The sequence below is a fragment of the Acartia tonsa genome, chromosome 8 (assembly GCF_053477335.1).
Source record: "Acartia tonsa isolate MP-2025a chromosome 8, ASM5347733v1, whole genome shotgun sequence".
Lineage (NCBI taxonomy): Eukaryota > Metazoa > Arthropoda > Copepoda > Calanoida > Acartiidae > Acartia > Acartia tonsa.
The window spans coordinates 34,498,204-34,511,794 of record NC_137267.1 but is presented as its reverse complement, the minus strand read 5'-3'; the positions used below and the strand labels follow the sequence as shown (position 1 = coordinate 34,511,794).

At 31.6% G+C, this 13,591-nt stretch overlaps 1 protein-coding gene across 1 annotated transcript in view; it reads left to right on the top strand.

The window, feature by feature from the left end:
• The first annotated feature begins 2,858 nt into the window (after positions 1-2,858).
• Positions 2,859-13,591, top strand: part of ci (transcriptional activator cubitus interruptus) — a 70,944-nt gene continuing 60,211 nt past the window's right edge. Inside the window, exons 1-2 of the mRNA XM_080170198.1 lie at positions 2,859-3,420; positions 3,788-3,879. Of these exons, the coding sequence (XP_080026324.1) occupies positions 3,298-3,420; positions 3,788-3,879 (215 nt within the window). The 5' untranslated portion in view covers positions 2,859-3,297. The remainder of the gene's footprint in view (positions 3,421-3,787; positions 3,880-13,591) is intronic.

The following is a 13,591-nucleotide window of genomic DNA, read 5'->3' as shown; positions in this document are numbered from 1 at the left end:
GTAATTTTCTCTAGTCACTATAAAGTGGTTCTGACCATTGTCTTATATAACATTAGTTGCTGCGCCCCTAGACTTTAGGGGAGGGCGAGGAAGGTCAGAAAAATAGTTTATTACCATCCTAAGATATCTATAAAGCTTACCTGAAAAGTACAACCAATATGGATGAGCAATTTTCGATATCTTTTTAGCTTCAGACAGAAACTTTAATACAAATAGGATAGCACGATAGTTTGAAAGGAAAATGGTGTATAGACAGTTGACCGCGGATACTTATATCAGCCCCAAAGTATAAATTTGAAGCCGCTTATAGTGTCTCCAAAAAAGTTAATAAATATTACAGCGCTTGGCCAAACTACCATTATTTACGTCTTATTAGAAAGGAATATGACATTTGGCCAAACGTTGAAAATTTGTCCACTATTTTTTTTAAAGCGAAGCTTTTCTATAATTAGGGTCGGTCCGTCCGTACGTCTGAGACAGATAGCTTTTTTCGTTAATTTAGGCATGTTAGAATTATCCTATCGATTTCAAAATTGGTGATTCCTGTAGTAGTTAGGCACGATTTAGAAATTGTGGCAACTCTATAATCATTACTACATAGAATGTCCGTACGTCCATTTTAAACATGTTGATTTTTTACTTTTTTAACAACAAATTTTTTGTGATCTAATTATCCGATTGTTCTGATTTTTGGTATACTGATTCCTGGGACAACAAGGTACAATATCAATATAATTTGCTTTGACTCTTATCCATTTATATTCTGATTATTCAGTTCTGACACTATACAAGTGCTAATGTTCGAACTTCGTCTGTCATACAGTTTCAGAGCTTCGCTTTTATGGATGTTGTCATCCTTGTTTAAGAAACAATTAGCTGCTTCGTACATTTTATTTACGTTTCTGTGGACAATTTGATAAAACTTTCTGGTATGAAAATGTAAATATTTAATAGTAAAAGTCATCTTAACCCCTCCAAAAAAATGGAATGAACTGCACTTCAAAAGATTTTAAAGACTTTTGAAAACTATCAATTAAAGCCAATTAAGGCCAAAATGATCTCGCTAACTAGGAACTTTACCCCCTTTTTCAACAGGATTTTGCCATCTTTTTGTTTTGGAATTCAGCTATTCTACAGCTATGTTTGTCTGTTTATTCGTTTTCTTTTGTGAAGTAGAAAAGCTTTATTGGACTTGTCTCATCACATGATTGAAACGACATAATGTATTTAAACGCTGCTGCTTGGGGCTTATCTAGACTAGATATACATAACCCAGCCTAATTTATAGGTTCATAGAAGTAATAGGATCCATGTCTGTCTATACCGAAGGATCTGGCATACCGCTGAACCGATATGGTTCTCCTTTACAATGTAGCTTCTAGTTTATATAGCTGCTAGTATATAAAAATATGGCTATTTAGTTGAAAGGTGTAAATAACAGATATGATGAATCGATGAAAAATTTGAAAATTCTTTTTTTTTAGATTGAAAATAATTAGATCACAATCCAAATGTACAAAAAAAACTTTTAGTATAAAAAAAACTATTTTATCTAAGTTTTATAAAATAGCTGCGCTCTAACAGTAACGGAGCAACAATGTTCTTGTTTTGTCTTCAATTTACTTTTAGGACCTAATTTTCCAATTTCTAAGGCTTGAAATCATGTTTAACCCCTTTGAACTGACTAAGAAAGCATTTCCGCGTCTGTCTAACTCTTTACAGACGGTATTACAATATTTTTGGACACAAAGTTTTTTGGTGTTCTTTGGTAAAACAAGAAAAAATTGTTAAAAATCAATTTTCTAAATTTTCCCTGGAAGCTTGCAATAATCTCAATCTGTGAAAGAAAAATCTTTCTTTCTCACTTCTCAATTTCAAAAATTTTCCCCTTTTTCCACATTACATGCTCACCTTTACAAGTCAACTTACCTTTCCCCTTTGAGTGTTTTAAAGTAGTATAAAAGGGGTGTGTTCGCTGTGTAAAACACACGCACACACCCAGTCACACACACACACCGACCCAAATGTCTCCCAAAATGGTCCACCTATAAAGTATATGAGAGAAAGAGGAACCTGTATAAATGCTTGACCCCTTCCCCTCCCCCTGGCTACAACCCTTAGAAATCTATCTATCCATCCCCCTGATTTTCTAACCTCCCCAGATTATTCCCCACCTCTCTTCCCATAACTCTGTAGTACTTGAGGTGGATACTAAGTAAGTTGTTAGTTCTCTCTCTTAGTTTTTATCAGAGGTAAATATTATCAACTTTTTATTTTACTTTTTGTATAAATACATTTTTATTTGTATTTTCACAGTCCCACGAGAAGTCAATTGAAAATGTAAAATATCTCAAGATTTAAATTTTATTTACAAAAAATATTTTGCCCTGTTTGAGTTAAGACATGGCTCGGAATGAGCTCCAAAGTAATGCGCCAGGTTTTATTTTTGATCAGCACTTTTTAAATGGCGATGACTTTTTCATTTTAGTTTATGTTTCATATGAAAAAATATAGAAACCTATATGAACTAAATGCCAGTTGATATTCAAAATCTCCGAAAAAAGTATGGGAAATCTAAAAAATATAAAATAATTTATATTTTATAAAGATCATGGTTTATTATGAATTGGTAAAATGGATCAAAATTGCAATATTTCTTTAAAAAGGTCAACAAACAAAATTATTTATTTCAAAACCTATTTATATAGGAATCTATTTTTTAAAAATTATGAAATTTACTGATAAAAATTATTTTACCTGTAACTAAAATTTATGGCAACCTGTGACTGAACCCACTCGGCGACCCTTGTGAGCAAAGCGCACCGGTAAAAATTCTCCAGTTTGTAAATAGACTCACGCGCGTCAAGAGCAACACAATCTGTGCGCGCGCGCAGTCTCAAAATTTTATGTAAAACAACATAATCATATTGTTTTTAATACAAATTTATTCTTGATTTTTAAATAATCATTTGTGAAAAAGTGATAAAAATAAAAACACCAGCCAAAAGTGAATTTAAAAGCTCAAAACATAAACAGGTAGATACAAAGAATTGTAACCATATAAACAGCGACTTTTGACCAAATAATTTATGATTTTTATCATTTCTACAAGAGTCTTCTGTTAGAATATAAATGTCTTGTAATTTTTAGACAAACTTAATACTAAATTTGAGTGTTTTTTTCAAAAGTGAAATTTTATATAAAAAACTTTTAAAAATCAGTGATCAAAACTATTATGGTGTATCTGATGTGTGATGCCTGGTCTCGTGCCCGCTGCCCACTTGCCGTCACGTTACTATGCCCGACAAGCTAAGCAGGACCGCCGCTGACGCCGCGCCCCTGTCCGCCGGGTATCTGCCGCCGTCTGTTATGCAGTTTCCCCCAACCTTTTCTGGCCTTCCTGGTACATTACATCCAGGAAAAGTGTCTTGAAATATTTTCTAAGCTAGCAACTACTATTGAAGCTTCACTGTAAAGGAGAACCATATCGGTTCAGTGATTACCAAGATTCTTCTCTACAGACCAAAAAGCTTACTAATTCATTTAAAGGGATATTATATTCCATAGAGACAGTCATATTTTCCATGTTGGTAACAATGTACCTGATTTAACAATAACGTGCAGAAAAAAAACAAAAAATTTGTAACAATATAATTATTTATTTTTATAAAGAAAAAATATAAGATTAGGTATGTCTTTCCTTTACATACTATTGAATCAAATCAATTACTATTCAAAGAGCTAAATTCTAGAGAATATTTCAAAGACATCGCCACTGTTTATAGGATTTGATCACGCTGCTCTAGCCGCTGCCGCCGCTAGCCGTTCTGATCCCCGTTTTTGGGATCCCGCCAGGCTACATCCCGCTCTTCATCCAAGGTAGGAAAATCCGATGTTTTTATTCTTCCTCTATTGCTACGCTCCTTTCGAACATTAACTTTCTTGTTAATTTTTCATATTTTTAAAGTTATAATACAATTGAAAATAAAGAATTACGTTTTTTTTTATGGGGAAAACTTTTGTTTAAATGATTTATGACTATTTTGAAAGAAAGAGTTAGAAAATTAATTAATGATACTAAAGGATGTAGATTCGTAGAATATGCTTGGATAATATGACAGTGAAAAAATTGTCTTTAATTTAGGTTGCTAACATGGAAGTTGTTTATAGTCAGTTCGTTCATTCAGTAGGAAGGGATGGATGGGGAGATCGTTATTTTAGCCCGCTACTTGTTTCACTCTTTTAGGGAACATTGAAATCTGGTGTAAGTAATTACACATTCATTATGATATTTTACTAAGTATTTCAATTCTATGAAAAATCTTTCATCTTAATTATTAATACCTAATGTTTTAAAGATAGTTTTGAGGGGTTAGATTAATTCTTAAAAAATATAATTATTCTTTTATGAAAATTGTAAATATTATGACAATACTTAATTATAAATGATGCTAAATTTTGTAATACGATATTCTTAATGATTTCTAAAGGGTTGATAAATGAATTTTCTACAGTAATTACTATTTGTGTTTATTCCAATAACAAACAAAATAACTATTATACATACATTTATAACAAGTAGGGGCTTTCCTCCTAGCCTTTAGGGGTAATGATTACATAATTCATTAAAAATGGCATGAAACATGCCAATTTCGCTAAATACTTAAGATTTATAGACCTAGATTAGTAGATATACTTAAAATGGCATAAAACCTTTCTATACAGCTAGATATTTGAGAATTGTAGATCTAGAGACGCTAAGAATGGCATTAAACCTGCCCATACCGCTAGACACTTGAAAATTATAGACCTAGATATCCTAAGAATGGCATTAAACATGCCCATACCGCTAGACACTTGAAAATTATAGACCTAGAAATACTAAGAATGGCATTAAATCTGCCCATACCGCTAGAAAATTGAGAATTAAAGACCTAGATAACCTAAGAATGGCATTAAACCTGCCTATACCGCTAGACACTTGAGAATTTTAGACCTAGGTATCCTAAGAATGGCATTAAACCTGCTCATACCGCTAGACACTTGATAATTATGGAATTAAAGATCCTAAAAATGGCATTGAACCTACCCATACCGTTATAGAGATCCTTATAAATATACATTACACACAGACAGACATCGAACTACTTCATATGCTTTAAAAATCATATTTTTTATAGATTTCAGCGGATGAATATTTTCTCTTAGAATTAAAGCGTCTAAAAAGCCTTATTACCATGTAATGTAAAAATGTAAACTTTTGGCCGCCAACTCTAAAAATATTGAGACATAAAAAAAACTCTTTTAAAGGCATGAAATCGAGTTTATGTTAGTCATAGTCTAGCTTCCCTGTGTATCTTTTTGCTAGTATTATATCAACACAAAAGCTATAATAAGAATGCCTTTTAAAAAATATCGTTACATGGCAGTTCAGGCCACATTTATGGAAAACTATAATGTCGATTAAATCAAATTTCAGCCTAAAGTTTAATGTGCTTAGGTATTTTACCCATACTTTAGCTTTAAAGATTTTTTTTGTGTGGAAAATTTAATGTGTTATTTTCACGTAAACTTCAAAAGGATAAATCCATTTTATTTGTAATAACCTCTTTTATCCCGCACCTCTTTTTATATATAATTTTATTTGTTCTTTTTCTCTTATTTGTATTTGAAATACTTATTTTATGATTATTTTTTAAAATGGATGTAGAATATACGTAGATATTATGACAGGAGAAAAATTGTTGTCAATTTAGCTTGTTAACTCGTCTAATGGTCAGTTCGTTCATTCAGTATGAGAAGATTATATGGGTTAAAGGGGGTGGAAGTTATTTTAGCCCGCTTCAATTTTCACTTTGTCGGAGGGGAGGGGGACTTTAGGACAATTTGCCGTAATGAGGATATTGCTGAAAGTTTAGGTGGCATGAATTCATGCCAAAACTTAGTTTGCATGTTTATAAACGTAGTAGTGACTTTCAGGGATATGGGGGGATAGGACAATGGAAGTTTATTAAATCTGTAATGAAGTCAATAGATTTTGGAGTTAGACAAAAATTGTATTTTTCTTAAAGCAAAAAGCAAGAAATTTTTAAGTGTGTTACTTGAAAATGTCACTGGAAACAACTTTTATCTTCAATTGTCTTATCCCTATATCCCTGCTTTACTTGAAATGAGAAGGAAGCATCGTGAAATTTCCTTAGCAGATTTATTGGGCTTAATTACTGGACCCCTTCCTTTTCAGGGTGTGGGGGCGGGGGTGGCTCCCCCATCCTTTTCACTATCAATCCACCTTTTTTTTCTCATGTCGTAAATGACATTTTAAATTAGCAATTGCCGAAAAATCTTAATAATTATCAAACATTAGGGTTTTTATGACTTTTTTGAAGGTCGAATTTTTTTATATAATTTAGATTATGTACCTAAAAATTAACACTTTTTCAAAGGGAGTTCATAGAAGTATTTTGTTTACAAAACAATTTTAATGTTTTGTATTGCTCTTAATAATTGCAGTGGTCATTATTATTAACATTCTTTTGTCGATATACCAATAGCAATTAAGTTTTAGTAGTATGTATCCTTTTTTTTCTTCAAATGATTATCATATCATACATGTATGTGTACATTTGAAATACTTGAATACCCCCAAACTATTCAAATTGTTGGCCTCTAGTTTTTATGAAAATCAAACAAGTAAGGCTGAAGGATAAATGCTTTAGAAATTTTGGTTCCAGGACAAACGCAGGAGCGACAAACGTCGGACTGGACAAACGCAAAACCTCTTTCTTTGGTATATTAGTACATATTTAAAATCAAATAATAATGACTGAAAGAATAATTATTTACATTTTATTTTTAGTAAAGAATGCTATGTATAAACATTTTCATTTTTTGGAAATAAATTTTGTCACTGAGAAGCTATATTTCTGTATTGAAAAGTATTCAAAATACTGGCTGAAACATGAGAGATTTATTTCAGGGTTAAGGGAATAGGGAATTAGAAGATAATATTATCTTTACCCTCCTTTGTTTCTAAAACTGCAACCCTCTTAATAAACTCATTAAACTGAAAAACTATTATAATTACATACATTTATGATTTTAAAAATTGATTAAAGATTAATATATCTTCTATTGTCCCATCCCTGTATCCCTGGGGGTAAAAGAGAGTAAGTAATCACATACTCCCCACACACTAACCTCCCCTGAGCTAAAAATATGTGGCTGCAAAAAAGCAAGAAAAATATGTTACTTTTTCTTAAATTGTGAAAAATGTCCTATTTAAAATTCGCCCAAAACTTGGTTCTTCTATGTTAGATGCATTGGCAACTTATTTTTATCACAAGGCAAAGATAGGATCATAGGACTCCTAGATAAGGTTTTTCAATAAAATATCATTTTAATAAAATAAGACTGTCAAATGTTGTTATTTTTGAGCAACACTAGTATGTATAGATTTGCCTTTTGTGTTCTTGATCTCTTACTATATCATTACCCAAAGTTTCTTATATGTTTTACTCAAATTCTTTTTATCATGCTACTAAAAAGTCTCCAGTTTGAACCCTTTGGGGAAGGTTAAATAAAACACTTTCAATGACATTATAACTATCCACAAAAACTTGTTATAATAAGAGTAATTTTGAGTTAAAATATTTTTCTTCACTACACCCCCTCTCTCTGTTTAAAAGCAAAGCTTTCTTACATTTGGGGACGTCCGTAAGGATTGAGGATTGTTAAAATCGTTTTATTAATATAAAACTTTGCATGATGATTCATTATTTATGTAACAGTTCAGTACAAATTAGAATGCGTAGCAACTCTATAATCATTACCAGTCCCATATATTGTATATTATATTTATTCATATTAAGCAATTTTTTGCTATAAGTTTTCTTTAAACTTCGCATTAATGAACGCTGTCATCCTTGTTTCTATCTTTCTCTTCTGATTGTCTCTTTTTTTTCTCACTCAAAAGTTTGTCTTTGAAGATTTTTTGGGTCATTTAATTCGCTGGAGAGGGATGTTTTAACTGAAGAAAAAAAAAACGTTTTAGGTCTTAAATTAACAGTTTCTTTATAATCGTATTATATTGTTAATTTCGTAGAACCATTACAATGTCCTTATTACTTGAAAGATTTAGGGCAAAATAACTTTTTTACAGACTATTTATCACTTTCCAAATTTGATATGAAGTCTTAATTTTTTTAGTTTTTGACATTGTATTTATTTATATTTGATTTTTCTAATGTCATGTTCAGATTTTGAGGTGTTTTCTTTTTTATTATCAAATAGCTTCTAGCAATATTTTGGGTGTCACTTTTGTTTGTTTCATATTTTGAGTCCCAAAATAATGGTTGAAAAATGCTTTTGCACTACCTGCTAACACAAAGCTATAGTCATAATGTCATTATTTAGTTTCCATTGATAATACACAAAATTATCCCTTTTGTACAATTAGTTGTTGAAATGTTTGAACACTCAACTTAATGAACCAACCAATCAAAATTCAATTAAAGTCCCCAAAGTTGTGAGGCCAACGTATAAGAAAACGTTATTATAAAACTTTGGGGACAAGTGTAATATATAGCCCATTATCCCCTCCCTCCGTGCATACAAACTTTTGATTCGGCTGCTTTGAAATTGTCATAGCATATTAACACGTATTTAAATTAAATGAAGCAGGATTAATAAGTCTTTCTTCATTCTGAAATAAAAAATAGAAAAGCAAATCTTAATTTAAAGTGATAGGATGTTTGTCTGTTTAAATTTCCTTCAAAATATCGATAACAACGTGATAACTATGCAAACAATATTTAGGAGAAGCTTTATAGTAATGTGAGGCATGTTTGAGGCTATTTTACAGTGAAATAGTCTATTTTCAATATCATCTTCTATGATTTATTTAAAAAAGCCCAAATTATTTAAATATAATTATTCAATTTTGTTTTAGCTGCATTACTTATGGCCATAAGTGTCATTATTTTGCTAAAATGTATTTATTTGATGTTTTATCTAAACTTAGATATGAATATAATGATTGATGGTATGCATAATGCCTTTTCAATGACCAAACTTCTCACTACCTTTTGTCAGAAGTAAAGGGACTGAGAACTTAATTTTTATTAACGCAGCTACCCTTAATAATAAGGGTCCATTCGTAAATCACTGCGTTAGAACAAATAAAGGAAAACGAACATAGCCTACTGTTTATTGGCCTATTTTTAAAAATTTTTAATATGAAGGATCAATTTTTCTTTATTATTCGGGGACATATTCAAATTTTCAAAGTGAATTATATTTCAATCATAAATGGTACTTGTTATACTAGAATTATTCAAGCATATTAAATTAAAGAATAGCTTCACTTCTATATGATTAACCTTGTCAACAATACCTTAACGTTTAACAGGGAGTCCAAAGTTTTTGGGGAGGAATCTTTTACAGTCCATTGCCCCCCCCCCCCTTTTTGTTAATTAAAGTTATTTTATTCAAATAAGAATTCAAGGTAAATTATTGCTGTAAGGCGGGGAGTAGTAGGTGATATATTTTACTGCAGGAATTTCCAGCAATATCCCATTAGATTTGGATGTTTTGCCTCCAACGTCTCTGCCTTTTAAACATAAATTATTGCATTTATTTCCTTGTTGATAATTTTTTTACTGAAGAAAATATTGTACATTAAGCAGCCTTTTTTATACTCTTTTTAGGTTTTAAGACGGGCCCCTGGGGGAGGGGGCGTGTACCCAACTAGAATTTTGTGAGGAATTGTGAAAATTTCCCAGATTTTTGTGTTAGGGTGTGAGTTTGACATAGCTATTTCCGGAATTAAAACTTCCCCCCACTGTTTTCTCCTTTAACTCTTTCTTTAGCTTTGTTGGGAGCGATGCTACTTCAAAATTTGTAATGCCTTAAAGAGTAGCCACATTCTAAGTTAAAAAAAATTTCCTCAACCAGTGCAGTGGTGTCCCAAAAATATGTCTGTATGTCTGTCCGTCTTGACTGTTTAATTTTGGAAGTTGTCATCCTTGTTTTTAAGCCACGTTAATAAATTTTAATTTAAGGAATCGTTCATGAATCACGTATTTTTTTCTTTTACTTTTTTTTGCATACTTTTCAATTAAATGAATAAGAAATAACTAATTTCTATAAAATCTTATGTTTTCCACACGGCTTGGTGCATTTTTTGTTATCTTCAAATGCCAAATCCCTTGTTCCTCTGTTAATAACTTAATAAAGACTAATTGCTTGGTAAGAGAGAACTGGCTGATTTATTTTAATCTTGCTTGAAAAGTCAGCCTATTTTTCATCATTATCGTGTCTACTTATAATCCCTTCTCCCCTTTATTTGTAGCGAATCTGCACTTTAATTCACTTTCTTTCTCTGTAAGAATTAATAAAGCAAGAAATAAGCCCATATTTTTAATTAATCATTTATTTGTATATAAAATAATAATAATAATAATAAACAAATATCAAAATTTAGATACAATTATATGTAATTTTTATGAATAATTTGTTCCTTGTTGTATTTTTATAGGTCCTTCTTTTGCCGTACATTATGCCATACCAATTTCGTATTCAGCCTTTTTAGCCGTTATATTGGCTGTCATTAAGTTTATTTGCAAAAGTTATTCCTTTAGCTTATAATATTGTTAATTTGAAGTGGGTACAAAAGCACAAAATGTGCAAATTTTGTAAATGTTATATGGTGGTCGCCAGATTAACATTGCGTAAAATGTATTGTTTTCCAGATTAGCCAACATTATATCCAGTCTATTTAGCCTTTTCCCTTTTCAAACCTTAACCCCTTTAGTTATTGTCAAAGTTCTATACAAAGTTTGGTGAAGCAGCCTACAGTGCCTAATATAAAATGACATCATGCAATACTAATGACCAATGATAGGCTAGTATACATTTTACCATAGGTCAATTACAATCTATACTGGCCTATCATTAGTCATTTGTATTGTACGACGTCATTTTTTATTAGGAGCTATAAACTTCAAGTTTTGCTTTTTGAAATGTTGTTTTATTTAGCTTTTTATTGCTTTTTTAATAACTAGCGGCTACGCCCCCTAGAAGACTCTAGGGGCACTTAAGATAGGATGGGGAAAAGTCGATCTCATCCCATTTTAAATTTGAGTTTCAAAAGGGTAAAAAAATATTTTTGGGGTGGAGGGGGTGAAGACACCCTCCCAAAAAATAGTTTAAAACCTTCCCAGGACCTATAAAAAGCTTCACTGTAAAGGAGAACTATATCGGTTCAGCGGTTAGCGAGATCCTTCGGGACAGACAAAAAACGCTTACTACTTTATATAATAGGATAGTTATTTAAGACAAAACCTTGTAAAAATCTTCGCAAATTTTTATCCTTACCTTTATGAGTGTTCTCTTACACTACCTCCCCCCCCCCCCTCCCTCCGCTGTTAAAAAAACGTCCAGAGATTATGACTTAATCCTAAATGAAAGGATAAAGAATGAGACTGTTTTTGCAATATTGCAAATTTGTTTTTAGCAAAAAATAATAGAATAAGGATATGGCAAAAGCCTATAAATTAAATAATAACAATTATCATATAAGATCCCAACAATATCTACAAAAATATTTATAGAAGCGCAAGCTACTCTATAACTATAGAATTTTACTGTTTTCTAATGGCACTGAAAAGTAAGTTAAGCAAATGTTGTCAGTGGATTAATATTTATAAACCCTGCATTTCTAAATCTAGTGGGAAAGAAAATTTAAATTTTCTATGGGATAAAACACTAAAGTAATACCTAGAATAGAGGGAGAAGTTGTTAAATTACTGTATGTCCCCACCCCATGTACCCTGTAACGACTTTCAATGGAGTCTTTAAATATTAGCCAATAGCGTTGTAAATATTAACCCTTGAAAGTTGCTCCAAAATAGCAGAAAGCAATTTTTAGCAGAAGAATTCAAGTAGTTTTCTGGATTTTACATCTATACTGCCTCGACTGCCAAAAACTGTATTTAATGTAATAAAAAATATTATAAAAATACACGTATGATATTTGACAAATGAGATGGTTGACATCTAGCCTTCTTGTAAACATAAAGACTTGAAAAGCTTGACAAATTGCGCGTTTTTTCACCGCTGTTTTCTTTTTTCTCACCCTTATTTTTCTCATACTTCTAATTATAAATGTTCGATATGAAATTTAAATTTCTTAATGTTCAGAATACTTTTAACGAAAGAAAATTTGAGGCAAACTGATTTATAATCAGTTACCATATCCCTTCCTTTTCCCAATTACTGGTTAATCCGCAAACACTAATTCCCCCGGCTTATTTTAATCCAAATATCACATAAATCAAATCTTTAAACTTTCAAAACTTCAATTTAAATTTTATATAACTCTTACATTAAGAACCTTTTTGATTTTATCCTATTTTGAATTGTAAAAATTTGTAATTGTTCAAAAACCCATAGCTTTGTATCAACCCTTTTAACAAATTAGGTAAAGTTAAAAAGATTGGTTTTTACCTATCTTTACTTACCCCCCGGCCCCTATTAAACCCATCAAAGCAACCAACCACTCACCCCCCCCCCCCCTCCCCAAGTATTTTCCTTTAACTGTTACCTTTTTGACAAATAGCGTATAGATTTCTGATCCGATAAGAACTGCCCACCATGGCTATACTAGCTTCCAAAACATTTCTTTTAAAAAATTAAAAAACAATGTTTTTTTCCCGGAAAAATTTATGATTTTATTTTATTTTTAGGTATGTGAGAAAATTGCTTATTCGGAAATTTCTGTTATGTCTATTCTAAAAACGTGGACCTAAGTTTAACCTTTTGTGATTTTAAAAGAATTAGTAACTTTGGTTTGTGACATCCTTGTTACCAAAAGAATAATAGGTTAGAAAGATGTTAGTATTGATAGTCGCCCCAGGATACCTATGAGGGAGATAAGGAGAGAGGGAGGGAGATAGTGAGGGAGAAAGGGAGTTGGTTGGTATAGTGTCACAAACAAAATGCAATCATTATCTCGGATGCCTTTTTCACTTTGTTTCTACCAAGGTTCTTTATGTGAGGTTAAATTATTGTTTAAAATGTACAATCACATTGGAAAATAGATTAAAACCTATGGATCTACTGCAGTTCACGGTAAAATATTGCTGGTAACGAATATTGCTAAAAATTTATGAATTTTAAAGGCTGCTGGCTGCCAAACGGCTGAACGTACAGATCATACCCGCACAACATTTTAAGCGGCATAAGAAGGCCTACAAAAAATCTGGAATAGCCAAGATCCAATTATACACAGGGAAAGCTTCACTGAAGGAAAAACGCGTAAATTAGGTCTTTTTCGCGCATTTCTCTGCACTGCGAGATAATTATGCATTATTGATTTATGGCTATTCCAGATTATTTGTAGGCCTTCTTATGCCGCATAAAACAGTGTGCGGGCATGATCTGTACGTTCAGCCGTTTGGCAGCTAGCTGCCTTTAAAATTCATAAATTTTTAGCAATATTTGTTACCAGCAATATTTTACCGTGAACTGCAGTAGATCCAAACCTATAAATTTTATTAATATCTTATTTAGTCCTATTGGGGATCTTACATAA